Source organism: Abrus precatorius, unplaced genomic scaffold, assembly GCF_003935025.1.
Source record: "Abrus precatorius isolate BTA unplaced genomic scaffold, Abrus_2018 Scaffold3, whole genome shotgun sequence".
In the NCBI taxonomy this organism is placed as follows: Eukaryota; Viridiplantae; Streptophyta; class Magnoliopsida; order Fabales; family Fabaceae; genus Abrus; species Abrus precatorius.
This window is the reverse complement of record NW_020874373.1, coordinates 30,956,048-30,973,695: the sequence shown is the minus strand read 5'-3', so window position 1 is coordinate 30,973,695 and position 17,648 is coordinate 30,956,048. Positions and strand designations below refer to the sequence as shown.

At 32.5% G+C, this 17,648-nt stretch overlaps 3 protein-coding genes across 12 annotated transcripts; all 3 read left to right on the top strand.

Moving 5' to 3' along the window:
- The first annotated feature begins 1,622 nt into the window (after positions 1-1,622).
- LOC113861825 (vacuolar protein 8) lies at positions 1,623-5,398 on the top strand. 5 transcript variants are annotated; one of them, XM_027494875.1, is made up of 4 exons: positions 1,728-1,762; positions 2,028-2,236; positions 2,388-2,531; positions 3,467-5,396. In XM_027494875.1, exon 4 carries the CDS (start codon positions 3,504-3,506, stop codon positions 5,181-5,183), a length of 1,680 nt encoding a protein of 559 aa, XP_027350676.1. In that variant the 5' UTR covers positions 1,728-1,762; positions 2,028-2,236; positions 2,388-2,531; positions 3,467-3,503; the 3' UTR covers positions 5,184-5,396. The 5 variants fall into 5 exon arrangements, with proteins under 5 accessions (XP_027350672.1, XP_027350673.1, XP_027350675.1 ...); XM_027494871.1 differs by having other exon boundaries at positions 1,623-2,236; positions 2,431-2,531; positions 2,633-5,398; XM_027494872.1 differs by having other exon boundaries at positions 1,623-2,236.
- A 2,772-nt stretch (positions 5,399-8,170) lies between these two features.
- LOC113862473 (pentatricopeptide repeat-containing protein At1g07740, mitochondrial) lies at positions 8,171-9,575 on the top strand. The gene has a single exon (XM_027495557.1). The coding sequence runs from the start codon at positions 8,220-8,222 to the stop codon at positions 9,573-9,575; it is 1,356 nt and encodes a 451-aa protein (XP_027351358.1). The 5' UTR covers positions 8,171-8,219.
- A 1,579-nt stretch (positions 9,576-11,154) lies between these two features.
- LOC113861678 (peroxisomal membrane protein 11C) lies at positions 11,155-16,797 on the top strand. 6 transcript variants are annotated; one of them, XM_027494653.1, is made up of 9 exons: positions 11,169-11,445; positions 11,584-11,677; positions 14,599-14,805; positions 15,175-15,249; positions 15,330-15,404; positions 15,506-15,586; positions 15,696-15,770; positions 15,880-16,053; positions 16,319-16,764. In XM_027494653.1, the coding sequence occupies exons 3-9, from the start codon at positions 14,614-14,616 to the stop codon at positions 16,352-16,354; spliced, it is 708 nt and encodes a 235-aa protein (XP_027350454.1). In that variant the 5' UTR covers positions 11,169-11,445; positions 11,584-11,677; positions 14,599-14,613; the 3' UTR covers positions 16,355-16,764. The 6 variants fall into 6 exon arrangements, with proteins under 6 accessions (XP_027350455.1, XP_027350454.1, XP_027350451.1 ...); XM_027494654.1 differs by lacking the exon at positions 15,506-15,586 and having other exon boundaries at positions 11,155-11,445; positions 15,732-15,770; positions 16,319-16,651; XM_027494650.1 differs by having other exon boundaries at positions 11,170-11,613; positions 16,319-16,640.
- The last annotated feature ends 851 nt before the right edge of the window (positions 16,798-17,648 follow it).

Below are 17,648 nucleotides of genomic sequence, written 5' to 3'. Positions count from 1 at the left end.
ATAAATAATATAAAATTATATTAATAATATATTTTAATTAATTTGTAGTGTAAAAATATTTATATTTACAGATTAACCAAATTAAATTCTTAATATTTACAATTGTTAACAATCATAAATAATACTTTAGACTTAATACAAATATTTTACATAACATAATATGTGTTCAAGAATACTTTATAAAAATTAATAAAAAATATAAAATTTAATTTTATTATTGTATTGGTTTAATTTTTAATAAATTTTAATTATTTAAGTTAATTTTTCATTCTAAAACTTTTTTTCACTAATTTATAAAAAATGATATATTATTAATTTCTATGGATTAATAAAAATTGTATAAATGCTTACAAATAAAATATTTTAATTACCACAGAATTAAGTTAAAAAATAAAATATAACTAATTAAAATAATCAAAATCGCATATAAAGTTAAAAATGTAATTAGGCTTGGTATATTTGAAATTTTAGTGCACAAGAACGAGGTCAAACACGTGCTCAGTCTGTTATTTACTTCATACGTGTGACGTTGCCAACTGTACCCACTCCTTTGAAGAGCAGGGACCACTTCACACGTGGCGCTTGTATCCACTTCATCATGATCAAGTAAGTGCGTTTATTTAAATTTACAAAAAACATGTCTCAATAAATAAATGTTATTTTTATACTTATAATCATTTTAAAAATAAATATAAAATAATTAAGTTTAAGATCTTAAAAAATGAACGATACACTTAAATTTAATGTGTAATGTAATTTTCGTTTGCCATAAATGTTATTCTACTTCAAAATAATCACGTTCTAAAAATATTGTATACAAAAACATAAACATGTACATATTAATTTCAGATAACATTATTTTTTATTTTAAAATTTGTAAGTTTTGATTTTGTATATTATGGTCATGTTAATATTTCAAAATATTAAAGAAATGAAAGAAATAATCTTAAGGATTAGTATATAAAAAAATCAACTTTATTAAATAACAACATAAAATTACTTTTCAAATATAACTAATATTTTATTCTTACAAATTTTATAAGTTTTATATATAGACTATATGAATAAACATTTTTAAAATAGTTAATTTCTTTACTCGTAAAACATTATTTATTTTTATTCATCTAAAATTTACTTCCTTTCATTTTTAAAAGGGTAAATTATACAATTTTGTTTATAGTTTCGTGTTTTATAGTTTATTCTTTTATTTTGTTTTCTAACAAACATTCTTACGATAAATAAAATGATAAAAAATAGTATTTAAAAAATTAAGTAACATAAAAAATAATAACATAAAAAAAGAAAAAATATAAGTTTAAAAAATTGTAAAACTAAGTATGATTACCCTTTCTAAAATTGTCCAAAGACGTGCATACAGGGCAAGGATTAATTAAAGGATATGCGTCGCATTGTTATAATTGTTTCTTAATAAAAACAAATTTGGAGAATTTCGTACTAATTCAAAATTTACCCAATCCCAACGGTTTCGATGCCTGTCCTATGTGATCAATCGTGACCGTTCGATTGAAAAATCTGCTCGACCTTTAAGCCAACTTGTTCGAAACATAAGCTCTCCTTCTCCCTGTAACAGTTAAATAATGCCTTTTACAGAGAGAATCTTCATCTTCGAGACAGCGAGACTGACACATTATCTTCCATTTCAAGAGAGAGAGAGAGAGAGAGTTGTGCTGAACTTGAAACTTTGAAGTTTGATTTTTGAATTGTGAAGTGAAGCTGTGAACGTTTTTATATTGTACTTTTTGTGTGTACTAAATGCTTGAATATTTCTTAGGCTCAGCTGTTTTTATTTGTTTATTTTGGTTTTCTGAAGCTTGATCATCACATTTGACTCTATGTGAAAGATTCTTCTGATTTTTTCAGTGTTTTCTTTTAATGTTTATATTAAATGAGATTTTGAGTGTTTTGTGTCTGTTTCTCAATTATGAGGCAGAAACCGTTTCTGGGTGTTTCTGATTCTGAGGAAACTGTTTTTGGGTCGCTGTGTTAATGTCTTTGGAGCATGAAAGACGCGGTTTTGCTGAAGACAAGGGTGTGCTTGATTGCTGATTCTGGAAGCATTACATTCACAGGACTTAGTATTGTTGAGAGTTGTCAAAGCAAAGTCTTGGGTAGTTAGTTGGTGATCCTTTGAGGCACGTTAGTGTGTGTCTGAGTCAGAGAGAGAGAGAGAGAGAGAAGAGAGACATTGTGTGTTATCAGTTACTGATTCTTAAAGGTTAGTTGGTCCTTAAGTTTTTAATTTTTTTTAATTTACGAAATTATGTTACTTTGATCTCCTACTTCTGGAAAGAAAAGTTGTGCACTTTTGTTTCCTTTTATTATTTTGTTTTTTGTATGAATATTAGATTTTGTCTTTCTGTTGATAGATGATATCATGAACACAACCCAACTGTGTTTTGGGTTTGACAGAAACACTGGAGAACAAGACTGATTTTGGGCATCACTTAAAATTCTAATGGTTCTCAACAAGACAATATCTTTGAATATTGAGCTAGTCAACTTGATTTGAGGTATATTTTATTGAAATTTTCTTATTTCTTTGAATTATTGTTTGCATTTTTTTTTTTCTGGTGATGATTCATTTTACTTGGTTGCGTGTATACAACTGTAGATAGAGACTTGTGTCTTCCCTTGAAAGGAAAGCCTCTCCCTTTCTCATACCAGTAGCCCCATTTATGAAGAGAAAGATGGGAAAACACAGCTAAGACTTTTACTTTCTTCATTCTCTCTTAGAAGAATCCTTGACCGTTGATATGGGTCAGATCAAAACCAAGATGACAAAGCTCTCTAGATTCATCTTTGACCCTCTCACTATAACCAATCTTCATCATGGTTGAAAAGTGAAGTTACTGTTTTGTTTCCTAATGACCAATATATTCCTAGGAAGGGTACTATATTACACTTGTACCATGTGTTAGGTGTGTCTTTTGGGACTCACATGGAGGGGTAGTTTTGGATTTGTGACTAAAATATCTGCCGACGGGCTTCTTTATTGGGGGCATTGTTTTAGCCATCAAAAGCATTTTATTTCATTTCCATCAACAACTATAGTTCATCTACCATAATTTAATTATAATCATAATAATATTTAATTTATAACAATTTTAATATATAATTATAATTTTCCAAGGGCATTAAATGATCACAATTGCTAAAGTGAGAGGAAAGACTAGTGGGGCATGTTTAGGTACTTCAGTTTTGTTGGTCGAGTCATGCCTTCAGTAAACAAGCTTTGTGTGATCATAAGAGATTCTCGAAGCTGTTCTGGGTGTTGAACTAGTTGTTTTTTTGTGCCTCAGAGTTTTCTATTGGATTCTTAATTTATAATTTAAGAATTGTATGATTGCAACTGCTCCACCACAACCTATCTAATTTTCTATTTACAAATTGGCATCTTGGTCATTTCTTTGAAGGCTTGGTTTTCTTGCATTCTATTTGGTGGCAGCTAATCATCGGTTTTCTGCAACTACCAAATCAAAACCATGGTGGAAGATGGTGACGAGGTTGCACTTGATGCACGTTCTGCTGAAGAGTGGTTGTTATGTGCACAGGAACTTGTTCCTATGGCCCTTGATAAGGCAAGAGTGGTTAAGGGCTTCCCTGGTAGATGGAAGATGATAATTTCGAAATTGGAACAGATCCCGTTGCATCTATCGGACTTGTCAAGCCATCCGTGCTTCTCAAAGAATGCTCTTTGCAAGGAGCAGTTACAGGCTGTGTCGAAGACACTCAGAGAAGCAAATGAATTGGCTGAGTTGTGTTTGAAGGAGAAGTACGAGGGTAAGCTTCGGATGCAAAGTGATCTTGATGCGTTAATTGGGAAACTTGATTTGAATTTAAGGGATTGTGGGCTTTTGATCAAGACTGGTGTGCTTGGTGAGGCTACTTTACCAATGGCTGTGTCTAGTTCAGTGGTGGAATCAGATGTTGCAACACACAACAACATAAGGGAATTGCTGGCACGCCTTCAGATCGGGCACTTGGAGGCAAAGCACAGAGCTTTGGACAGCGTGGTTGAAGCCATGAAAGAAGATGAAAAGAATGTTTTAGCTGTTCTTGGTCGGAGCAACATTGCTGCTTTGGTTCAGTTGCTCACAGCTACCTCTCCCAGGATAAGAGAGAAGACAGTAACAGTTATATGCTCGCTAGCAGAATCGGGGAGCTGCGAGAATTGGCTAGTTTCTGAAGGCGTTCTTCCACCTCTTATAAGGCTTGTGGAATCAGGCAGTGCCGTGGGGAAAGAAAAGGCGACAATATCCCTTCAGAGGTTGTCCATGTCAGCAGAAACAGCACGAACAATGGTGGGACACAGCGGGGTTCGTCCTTTGGTTGAGCTTTGTCAAACTGGTGATTCTGTGTCGCAGGCCGCAGCTGCATGTACTCTGAAGAACATATCAGCTGTTCCTGAGGTGAGACAAGCTTTGGCAGAAGAAGGGGTTGTGAGGGTGATGATCAATTTGCTTAACTGTGGAATCCTCTTAGGTTCCAAAGAGTATGCAGCAGAGTGCTTACAGAACCTCACTGCAAGCAATGAGAATCTAAGGAAGAATGTTATATCAGAAGGTGGTGTTAGGAGTCTTCTGGCTTATCTTGATGGTCCACTTCCTCAAGAATCCGCAGTTGGAGCATTGAGGAATTTGGTTGGATCAGTTGCTGAAGAAACCTTGATTTCCCTTGGCCTAATTCCCCGATTGGTTCATGTGTTAAAGTCCGGATCCTTAGGCGCTCAGCAAGCTGCCATGGGAGCAATATGCCGAGTTTGCAGCTCGACTGAGATGAAGAAACTGGTTGGTGAAGCTGGATGCATCCCTCTGCTTGTGAAAATGCTTGAGGCTAAGTCAAACAGTGCTAGAGAGGTTGCTGCTCAAGCAATTGCAAGCTTAATGATTGTGTCTCAGAACCGTAGAGAAGTTCAGAAGGATGATAAAAGTGTGCCAAACTTGGTTCAGTTGCTTGATCCAAGTCCGCAGAACACTGCTAAGAAATATGCAGTTTCTTGCCTTGGATCACTTTCTTCAAGTAAGAAGTGTAAGAAGCTAATGATCTCATATGGGGCAATTGGGTATCTCAAGAAACTCACTGAGATGGAGATTCCAGGAGCTAAGAAGTTACATGAGAGGTTGGAGAGAGGGAAATTGAGAAGTTTGTTTAGCAAGAAATAGAGGAAAAAACTGTTTAACTTCCTTTTTGTATCACACAGCAAAATGCTAAGTTGCAAACAGGAATGTGCATGCTTACTAATCCACGTATTATAGTTAGTCCTAGATTATATTATAAATATTTAAACTTTGTGTACTCTGTCTCCTTCCATCTCTTTTGTTTTCTTCCAAATTTCTTGGGGGAATGTCTAATAATAAGTTAAATCTACTTGTTTTACCATTATTTGAATTCTGTCCTCATCTTAAAATTTCTTACACAAAATGTGTTTTGTCTTCATGCACTTTATTTAATTTATTTCATTACCCACTTTGATTATCTGTATAATGATTCTAATCTATGTTGGATTAAATTATAAATATTTAAGTCACTGTTTAATTTTAGAAAGTATAGTTTGTTTTTATTTTTAGTTACAAAATCTTTTAATTTAAAAATTTGTACAAAAACATGAAAAACATTTTTGTTGTTTTCAACTGTTTACAAAAAAATAAAAAAATCACAATTTGTAATTAAAAAGATAAAAAAAAAAATAACTTTGTGAAAGTAAACAACTTAGAAACTTTCTGTATCCAGTCTTTGGAAGCGTTTTCTTGGAAATTTAAGCTTGAGAATGAGAACTGTCTCATGATCAATAAAATTTCTCCAGATGATGTTTCCCTTTTGGATGACCCACTTTCATAATAACCATGCAGTGATAATCTTTTTTTCTTTTTGTCATTGTTGATTTTATTAATGAGAAGTGATGATTGTGCTGAATTTATAATAATTTCATGATATAAAATTAAATTTTGTTAATTTTAATTTTTAGGATTGAATTTAAACGTTTACAAATAAAAAATTTTATGAAAAAAAAATATAATTATTGTATTAAAATTATAAAAATATAATAAATATTTTTTAATAAAATTTTATTATTATTATTAACTTTTTATCTTTAAAGTTAATAAATCCCTTAAATGTATAATTACCAGCTGTCCCCGTTTATGCCATTGCCTTCAACTTGAAGCACTGAAAAGTTTATTTCTTTTTCCACGAGGGAATGATTCAGCTTTCCAATGTCAAAGCATAGTACGGATTATCATAAAGTTTTTCTAAGGGAAAATTTTAACGATAATTTATAAACTACTTTCATTACATCATCTTTATTTAATAGCATTACTTATCTAACAAGAGCTCACAATATTACCCAGTTATTGGGATATAAGAATGATAGCTTTTGTTATCAAATATTAAAGTATCCTTTTTAGTTTCTTTTAGAACTTCTAGATCATAATTGAAGTAAAAATTACAACAAATAAATTTTTACTCTAATCTTAATTTGAAACTTTCCATGTTCAATTGCTTGCTACATTAGTAAATTATTTTGATAAACATGGATTATGGGTATTTAAAGCTTTGGTGTGAAGTTCATGCAATAAGTAGACTTTTGGATAAAATTAGGCATTTTAAAGGTGATTTAAAAAAATAAAATAAAAGTATAGTAAATATTTTAATATATATATATATATATATATATATATATATATATACACACACACACATATATCATGAAATAAATTAATTACAAACCTTATAATTGGTCCTACGTGATTTTATATGTTTTAAAATCATTAAACAATTAGTCTAATATCATTACTATAGAAAATAATTGTCTTAATAAATAATCAGACAATCACGTATTCATGCATCTTCATATAGTTTGGGAGGGTGTGTGCCCACACTGGCCCCGTTGGATCTTTCCCTGTGGATTATACCCTTAAACCTATTCCAAAAATCCAAAACTTTTCAACACCAACACACTAGTCATCATAAGCAACCATGGTCCTCCATGATAGAGAAAGTTCAACATTGAATCATGAAGAAAATGTCAGTAACACTGCAAACGGATTAAATTATAAACAACTATTAGAGGAGGGTTTAAAATTATTGACATTTTGTCAGTGATCTATTCTTAAGGCAAATGAATCTCCCTTTAATCCTTTGAAAGTATGTTTGGTTTCACTGCTCATGAATTCATGTTTATGTTAACTATTCATTTTTGTTGTCAATTTTATGTTTACAACTTTTTGAATGTATTTATAAAATACATTTCTTAAACTATTGTTGGGTTTGAGCTCTATGGTTTCCTTTGGTGCTTGTTGCATGCTTCTGTTGTAACTATTTTTCAGTGAGCAGAGTGAACTCTTGTTCTTATCTAACTATTCTTTTTTTGTTTTTGTTTTTGTTTTTGTGTTGTGTTCCATTGGATAAAATAAAATAAAGTCAAACTCTTTAATAATTAAAAAGTTAGTAACACCATGATTGACATTAAGCATAGAAATATGTGAAATTAAATTATACCTTACCTTAAATGAATTTGGTTTATTTCTCAAGCTTAAAGTATAAACACAACTAGTTCACTTAAAATAGGATTTTATTAAAGTTGAATCTAACCTCCTTTTTTTTCTCTAAAGTTTAGCATTAATTTTTAAATTCTTACTTAGCCCCTTGAAATAAATTAATGGACTATATTAAGTAAACAATAATTATAAACTTTTAAATAAGTTAGTAAATATATAATTTTAAAACTTACAATAAAAACAAATATTATTATAACAACAACGATATCAATCTTAAAACTTCATGATTTAATTAAATAATAAGTTCTAAATACATATTTTATTTTAATTTATTTAATAAATAAAAATAACTTAGCTTGAGCCTAATGTGAGTGAAACATATTCCAATCCTAATAAAAATGTGAAAAATGTAAGTTTTATAACATATTATACAATAATCAGTAAAAATCATAAATACATCTAACGGCTTAATAATTTTTTTTTACACTAGAATCTCCTAATATTAAAAATATTTATTTAAAATTATAAACTAATATATTAATAATATTAAATATTATAATTCTTAATAAGAGCCGTTTAAAGAATTACAAAAGAAATTTCTCTCCTTGAGTTGATTCTCCCCTTCTTTTTCTTCTTCTTCTTGTTCTTCTTCTTCCAATTCTGGATTATTACTTTGAAATTTCGGTCTGAGAGGGTTTCTGAATGATCCATCGAAGAGCGAAAACCATTAATCCAAAACAATTGTTCCATTGTGCTAATAATGGATCCGTATCACACACCAAAACACCGTCACCCCGCCGAAGACCAACCTCAACCTCTAAATTTCGCAAGCGCATTCCTTTCGTCAATGAAGTTAAAGACGTGGAAGACGCAGAAGAAGCTTTATCTCTCTTTCACCGTTACAAGGAACAGGGTTATAGGCACTATTACCCTTCCTACGCCGCACTACTCTACAAACTAGCTCGTTCTAGAAACTTGGAAGCCGTTGAAACGCTTCTTACTCACATGAAAGACACCGACATGCACTGCAGAGAAACCCTTTTCATTGCTCTCTTTCAACATTTTGATCCCCAGAAGGCCGTTGAACTTTTTCACAGAATGCCTCAGTTTAATTGCGTTCGCACGTTAATGTCCTTCAACGCGCTTCTCAACGTTCTAGTTGATAATGATCGGTTCGACGAGGCCAGTGATGTTTTTGCTCGATCCTATGAAATGGGTTTTCGTCCAAACACTGTTACCTTCAATATAATGATTAAGGGGTGGTTGGGGAAGGGTGAGTGGAGAAAAGCATGCGAGGTGTTTGATGAAATGCTTCAGAAGAGAGTGAAGCCGAGTGTGGTCACTTATAATAGTCTCATTGGGTTTTTGTCTAGAAAGGGTGATTTGGATAAAGCTATGAGCTTGCTTGCGGACATGAAGCAGAAAGGAAAACGTGCGAATGAAGTGACTTATGCTTTGTTGATGGAAGGTTTGTGCTCTGTGGGGAAGTATGAGGAGGCCAAGAAGCTAATGTTTGATATGGCGTATCGAGGGTGTAAACCTCAGCTGGTGAATTTTTGTGTTTTGATGAATGATCTTGGAAAGAGAGGGAAGATTGAAGAGGCCAAGGCTTTGCTCCATGAGATGAAGAAAAGACAGCTTAAGCCGGATGTTGTTACATTCAATACTTTGATCAATTATCTTTGCAAGGAAGGGAAGGCATTGGAAGCTTACAAAGTGTTAATTGAGATGCAGATTGGTGGGTGTGAGCCGAATGCCGTGACATACAGGATGATGGTTGATGGTTTATGCAAGATTGGGGACTTTGCGGTAGGTCTGAATGTTTTGAATGCAATGCTTACAAGTAGACATTGTCCGCGGTCTGAAACGTTTAACTGTTTGGTCTTTGGCCTGTTGAACTCTGGGAATATTGATGGTGCCTGCTTTGTTTTGGAAGAGATGGAGAAGAGAAAGGTGGAAATTGATTTAGAGAACTGGGAAAATATAATAAAATCTGCATGTAGTGAGGATAAGGGTGCAAGTGAGCTTATGATTATACTTACATCTTCAACTATCTAATATATTAGGTTGGATCAATTGTCCATATCTTTTTTTTTTTTTGCCTCTGTTGTAGGATATCATTTGAATCCCTTTGCTCTGGTGCCATGACACAGTGGATGTTTTCCTGGAACATAAATTTTCTTTAATTTCAAGGTGAACAAATTGTTTCTTCACTTATAAGATGAGCGGCAATGGTGAAATTCAAAATTAGATACCTTTGTTTGAGCATTTCTAGATCTCTCTTTTGCAGCTTCCATATAGCACTATTGAAAACTTTGACATCAACAACCAAGCCCTTTTCTTCAGCCATCAGCTGATACATAAAAAATGTTAGGAAATAAAGAAAACAAGGCATAATGTCGACCAACAGCTCCATACAGCATTACAATGAAGCAATCCACCTACCTGAGTGAGATCTAACGGGAACCCATGTGTCCAACAAGATAAATGCTTCCTATAATCAAGAGACAACTGCATGAGAAATAGCCCATAAACCTGTTTTAAAAAAACTTAGGATAATATATTGGATTATATTATAATTACGTAAAAAAGAATCAACACTATAGCAGTACTGAAAATGTGAACTTCCAAAGACAGTTAAAAACAAATAACATAATAAAAAAAAAAGTATTTTCTCTTAGGTTTGAGAATACACAGTATAGCTTTCTATTAGTATAATATTAGTCTTATTTACACGTATTTAGTATATGATAATCATATCCTATTTTTTACTCCATTAAGGACGTATATCAACTTGTAAGAAGTTATTTTAGCTTAAAAAAAAAGAAAAGAAATGTGCTATATTAAGTATAATATTATAAAGAAAAGAGAGAAAGGGAAAGATTTTTAATTTTTTATGAGAATTTTTAAAAGTAAAAATATTTAAACATCTTCAAATAAAAATGTTCTTTTTTATTTGTGTATTCTTTTTATTTTGAAAAATTATAACATTTACTCAAGGGAGCTTAAGGTTCCTCCTCCTCCCTTCCTTTGTCTCTAAATATGACAAGGCATTACTGTTGAGAAAATCCTAATTTTGGCAGAAAATTTACATAATATGTTGCCTTAACAAAAGTAATAATTAAAGATATTTCAATCTTTTTACCCAATACCAAAATAAAAATTCTCTTCGCCTGTTCTCTTAGACTAAAATATATATGAAATATAGTAGAATTGTTAGTCACCAATTTAACTGTTTCCATGTAATCAGAATACCAAATAATCTTCCTGAATCCTCCGTTCCATGCCGAGGTTAAAGAATGAAGGATTACATTTTTTTAACATAATATCTTAAAACACTCGTTAATATCTTTTAATTGTTTATTGGTGATATGACTTCTGTAATACTCGTGAATTGAGAAGATAATATTAAAAATCGTGTTATTATAATTGTTTAAGGAAGTCATAGTCACGTTTTTAAAACTTGGTCATACTTTATGGTTATTAGTTAAAAAAATTAAAAAATATTTAAAATGTATTCAAAATTACAATAAATTCACATTGCTAATATTTTTATTTCCTTAATTAATACCTAACATATTTTTTATATGAGATAAAGATCTACGTCATGACAAGATGGACCTTGAAGTGCGTGTTCCAAAGCTAACAACGCAGTTGAGTGTCGAGTCTCTCCACAGCAACGATCCAAGGAACCAGATTTTGCGTTGCAAATTCCAAAGCTTGACACGTTGACATGGGAATCATCGAACGGTGGAAGAGGAGGGACGAAACAATACGTTTTGTTTGTTTGTTTTGAGGAGGAGAGGACCAAACAAGCCCTTATCACAACTCTATCTACCTCAGGCCCAAACCCAAGCCAACGCTCTCTCTTTTCACGTTCTGATTCTGATTCCGCGGCACAATTCCCTTCGCCCCCTTCTCTAACTTGGTACTCTCTCTCTCTCTCTCTCTCTCTCCCCGCCCTTTTTTTTTTTTTTTTTTATCGTTGCTCGGTGTTGTTTTTTTTCTTCAGCAAATAGGGTGGGGAATTCACGTACCCCACTTGTTTGATCCTTCGAACTTGCAGATTGAGATACAGAAGTTGCAATCTTTGAAGGTTGGGTTGGCGAATTTTGATCTCGGGTCAACTTGAGGAGCTTTTAATTTGATTTTGAATTGAGGTTGCGGAACTGGGTCGTTGTAATTTTATGATTTGATTTGATGGGTTGGTTATTGTTGTTGTTAATGTTGTGTTGTTTATAGTCTTTTTGGTTGCTAGGAAAATGATATGAGAGACGTGGGAAATCGAAGATTTCGAGGTTGTCACTCTTGCTGTGTGGTTGTTATAAGAAAGAGATTGATGTAACTGGACGAGGGGGTAGTCCAGATAGATTGATTCTATTTTTCTCTTTTATATTATATCGTATGCCAAACATGGCATAGTTGAGTTATGCTTTTTGTTTTGACTATATGATGTTTAATCGTGATTATTCGACTAAACGTTATTTTGATTCTGGTTTTATTCATATTACTCCCTGAGCTTGATTTGCTGAAAGCTGTTTGAATAACTTGTCTATTGTTACTGGAGAAATTTGAATGTTGATGCTCTTAGATTTGCTCATTGGTTTCAATATTTTGGCCTAGACAAACTAAGTATTCATTCTTCTTCTTGTTTCATTTGGGTGAATTTTATGTACCCTGGTCAATATGCAGATATCTAGGTTTTTTGTTCTCGTAAATAATCATCTCTTCTATTGCCTTTGAACTTGCAAATTAGACCTTTTTTTTAGACTTTAGAGTGCCTTATTAACTAACCTATTCTACTCTAAGTTAGACGTATGGGATCATGCAGTCCTTTAAATCTTGTCTGTAAAGCAGGATATGATGATGATCATATTTGTTGATGAGGTGAAGTTTAGTAATATTCGAGATAAAAAGTATAACTTTTCCATTCTCCCTTAAAATTTTATCCAAGTTATTGTTTGAAAACAGAACCAGGATTAAGTGTTATGTATTATAGAGTTTTAAGATTATCTCTTAAACCTTGCAAGATGCAGCCAAAAGTCTCCACAGTTGGAAGGGCTAACACAATATGTACATAATTTTTTCCCATTCCACCCAGTCACCATCACCAAATATATTTGTGTTGTCTCTACTCTGTTTATTTTCAAGGATGGCAATTTAGGAGATTTTGTCATGTTTATGACAACACAATGGTATTGTTTGATCCATGTAATCGACTGCACCTAATAAGAAAAGACTTCTGTTGTTGATGAGGATTAAATGGTCAAATTTTCACTGCTTGAGTAATCTGAATGGTACTTGCTAGAAAGATTTAGGTTTGAAGAAAATTGAGGAAAATTCAAGGTAGGAACAATTAACAGTTTGGTGGGGTGGAAATTTAATACAATCTGCTAAGGAAATCACAACTGGATTGGTGTTGAGATTAATAAGGGTAGAAGTCTAGAAGATGAAAGAAGAAAAATAATCTAGGTATTGCATGTCCAAGAGAAATAGATACAACATGTGCCTTGCAGAAAGAGTTTTCCCTTAAATTTTTTTCTTCACTGTTTTCTATGATGGCTTGTGGTATCACTTACATAGGACTATTCAAACTTAGGGACCAAGTATTTCTCAACGTCAGGTCCAAGTTAAATGAACAGCCTCTGATGAACAATAAAATCCTGAATAACAAAATGAATATAAGAAAAAGCTCATTGATATTGCTAATACCTGTAAGTATAAATTGACCCAACTGTACAATTATAATTAAATTCCTGTTTATTAAATTGAAAATATAATATTAACTATGTTAACTCTAGTTGGCCTGAAATTTTAATGGCACAGCAATGAGATGTTAGAGTCATGTGACTCAGACCCGATATCAAACATAAAGCAAATTAATGAAATTTTGGATCTTTAAGCTTATCAATATTAGATTGTAGAGCCTAAGTCAGTTGTAATTTGTATTCTTGACTGTGAGGGTTGAAGGAGGCTAAATGAATTTTGTCCTGACTGTGAAGTCAGAAGCATATCTGATCAGAGAGTTCAAGCAAGGTCCATGAATAGGTGTTTCTTTGTCTCAGTTTGATGCAGGCATCATGGACATTTATCTTCAACTTTTAGGTGGTGTCATTAATTGGTCGTGTTTAGTGGTAGAGTTTTCCTTTCATGAACTATCATCTCATTAACAAGATCTGTTGAATAAAATTGCTGAATAACGAATCACTGATCTATCTTCAAATGAATATTTTACAGTTTTCTAACCATATTAACTTATCCTCATTTGATCTGATTAGTAAAATTTTGCAAAATTGAGGGGATGTTACTTGGTGTTTGTAAGGCAGGTTAAAAAGTAGAACCTACGACATGATTTTTGCCCCATTTGTTACCTACCCTTTCACCTTTGAAGCTATTGTAGTTGAAGCATGTAGGCCCCAATTGTCTAGAATTGGAACTTTACAGTTTATCATCTAATTATAATTTAACGTTCTTTCCAATGTACTATGCTTAGTTCCGTGCATGAAGGTTGAGAGAATAAATGGAAATGAAAATAAATGTTTTTTTTACTAGTAAATTGAAATCTGAGAAAATTCTCTGTTTTCTTTGTGTTCTTCAATTTTTTTATATATAAATGGAGTGTTACCGTTGGATTTTATTCTTGTGAGAAGGATGGGTTTTCAAATGCACATATTATAAACACTCAAACAAGGGACTGTCACATGATGCCAGTTGGATAGGTGGAAGGTCAAATGAATATTCCTGCTAATTGCTTATGGTGCTTTCTCAATATTTGTGGAGATTTGTAGAATTGATAAATTGTAATTCCCCAAAAAATTATCAGCATTTTTGCGAGTTTTGATAAGATCTCTGTGCTTATTATTTTTAATATGAATACCAATACTATTTTTAAACAACATAAATTGTTTTTAAGAACATTTTTTTCCTTAAAGAAAATACTGTACACATTGCTGCATTAATTAAGATTTATAGATCTAAACACTTTTCCCTCCCCATTTAATGTCAGTATCACATTTTACTTTCCTTACTTCTTTCTCCTAATTTAATTGACATGAACTGATGTGATTTTGTTATATGGCAGAAATTAACGTAGAAGATGAGTACATTGGATGCAACAAGGGCAGAACTTGGTCTTCTTGTTTTATATTTGGGTAAGGCTGAAACAAGGGACAAGATATGCAGGGCAATTCAATATGGTTCCAAGTTTTTGAGTAATGGGGAACCTGGTACCGCCCAGAATGTAGACAAATCAACCAGCTTGGCACGAAAAGTTTTCCGTTTATTTAAGGTTTAGCTAATTTTTACTTTTGATTTTTGAAGCATACTTGATCATCTGTTCACTACTTTCTTTTTGTTTTAGGTAGTTGCAGTGTATAATGGTATTTCTTTCTTTGTATCATTTTCCTTTTTTTTTGTGTCCCCTTTGATTGATTTGTTTAAAGAAGACAGGAGATCTGTAGTATGCACCACTTTGTTTGGGTTCTGAGGGACATAATTGGAAAAAAGTTAAATCAAAGAAAGTCAAATACTGTATTATTTTTTTTTAGTATTAGCCACTTTTAACATCAAATAGACATCCGGGCCTAGAAAAAGTTGTTGCAAATTAATTTGTTTGTGCAATGACCATTAATCTCATACTTCACTCTTTAATTCACAGTTTGTCAATGACCTACACGCTCTGATAAGTCCAACACCACAGGGCACGCCCCTACCCCTAATTCTGTTGGGAAAGGTATGAGAACTCCAAGAATATTTTGCCTTTTTCATCTTTAGTTCATTTTTCTAATATCTTGGTGATTTTTTGTTTCTCAGTCTAAGAATGCATTACTCTCGACTTTCTTGTTTCTTGATCAATTTGTGTGGCTTGGCAGATCAGGCATCTACCAGGTAGGGAATACATATTTTCTTTAGCATTGTGTTGTTTGTGTATGTACCATTATATGGGAAAAACATTCAGCAACATATAAAAATTTTGTGTCTAACTACAGAATAAAGAACGCACTGAACTAATTGGTCGGATATCTCTTTTCTGTTGGCTGGGTTCCTCAGTGTGTGGCACCTTGGTTGAGGTTTGTGGCTTTCCTACCTTCTTCATTGATGCTAATATGTATGTATCAATATGCCCTGATATTCCTTCACTTTTAACCTTTGTATAACATATTTGACTCATTTGATCAGCTCGGGGAGCTGGGAAGACTCTCTGCGTCAATGAAGAAGTTAGAGAAAGAACTCAAGAACAGCAATAAATATGATGTATGTTGTCCTCATTTGTGTATAAATTCTACAAACTTTCTGTTTTTGGTTTACTTTAGGACTGTAATTGCCTTACCTTCATATGTGTATTCATCACCTATGGCTGCAGAATGAGCAATACCGTGCAAAACTCAATAAGTCAAACGAAAGGACTCTGGCACTCATCAAAGCTGGAATGGATATAGTGGTAGCAGTTGGACTGCTTCAGTTGGCACCCAAGAAAGTCACTCCCCGCGTGACGGGGGCATTTGGATTTGCTTCATCTCTGATATCGTGCTATCAGGTGAAGTCCCTAAAACTTTTTATCTGTGTCCTGTCTGTGTGCACATGCCTTTTGCACTACAATGAACAAAGGATACAAAATTAGCTCTTGACAAGTATCCTCAAGACCCACAACTGTAATAGCTTTGTTTAAAATTAATCGAGTTTTTCAACAGAAAAATTGTGTCCCGCTAGATCATTGGAAGGTCACGGTCTTTCTCTAGTGCTGTAGTTATTCTTACGAGTATCAGTTTCACTGACAAGAATCTCTTGTTTGTACAATGCAGTTACTTCCTGCCCCAGTCAAGTCTAAAACATCGTGAAGATGGAAGCGCGGATGGGCTCTCTTGATTTGTCACAGTCGTCAAATAACTATATGAATATCAGGAAATGTTGGTTTGTGTGAGCACTGACCAATTTTCATCATAGTAGAAAACAAGGTCCTCGTTTGCAATTGTTTTCAGAAACCGTTTTATTGTGGAGAATATATATATATATTTTGGTCCTTCAAATCCTGCAACATCATATTGGTCCATTTATAAATACATAAATTTGTCCTCTGAAAGATATATGCAATATCAAATTGGTCCCTTCCTCAATGTTTCATGGTGTTATCAAATGGCCTTTCAAATAACTTCAAATTGGTCCTTGTAACAATTGAATCCATTGATTTTATCATCAGAGGATTATTTGATGTTAATACATTAGGTGCCAATGTAATATCGTGTTTAATTCACATGAAAATGATGGTCTATTCGTCATTGTTTCAAACGTGAAAATAAAAATATGTACCACATAAGGCACTAAGCAGGCTGATAATGGTCCTGAGCTAGTACCTTCTACATGAGGGGCTGCTAATACCCTGGTTATGTCAAGGTGGGTACCATGTCATTGAAATATTGCTCAACATATATGTTCCTGCTTACTGGTGCCGATCACAACTAAGAAAAATGCATTTGTCCACCCTACTTTTTCACATTCAATAACAGAATCTCAGTATGTGCAGCGCTGGAAGCAGAGTAAGTTACAGATATAAGTGGTTAGAGAAGTTTTTATAAAAAAAATACTATAAAAAAATAATTTTTTTTAAGTTTAAAATAATTTATCTTTTTAAATTTTAGAGAAATTAAATAAGACAATTTTTTATAACAGAAGTATAAATTATTTTTAACTTGTGAAAAAAATTATTTATTTTTTATACTGATTTTTTTCGTATAAAAGTTTATGAAAGTTCACTCAAACTTTAATCAATATCAAATTCTATTTGATACTGTACCAATTGAAACAGTAGAACACCACTGAACCTCTGTAAGTGTCAAATCAGCAGTTCAAAGGAAGGAACATCTGCATGGGTGTGAGTTCCATTTTGCTAGGAAAAAAATGTTCTATTAATATTAATTATTAAAATTGATTTGAAATAACATAAAAATGGAAGAGTTTATTTAAAAAAATATTTATTATATTAAAAAATGTAGTATTCAATTAAAAAAATTATAATTTTAATTACTTTAAATTAACAATGTACTAATATCAACAAACAAACAAAATTATTTATTGCATATTTCTTCTTTTGTCTCAGACAATATCTTAAAATTTATTGCATATTTCACCAAAATT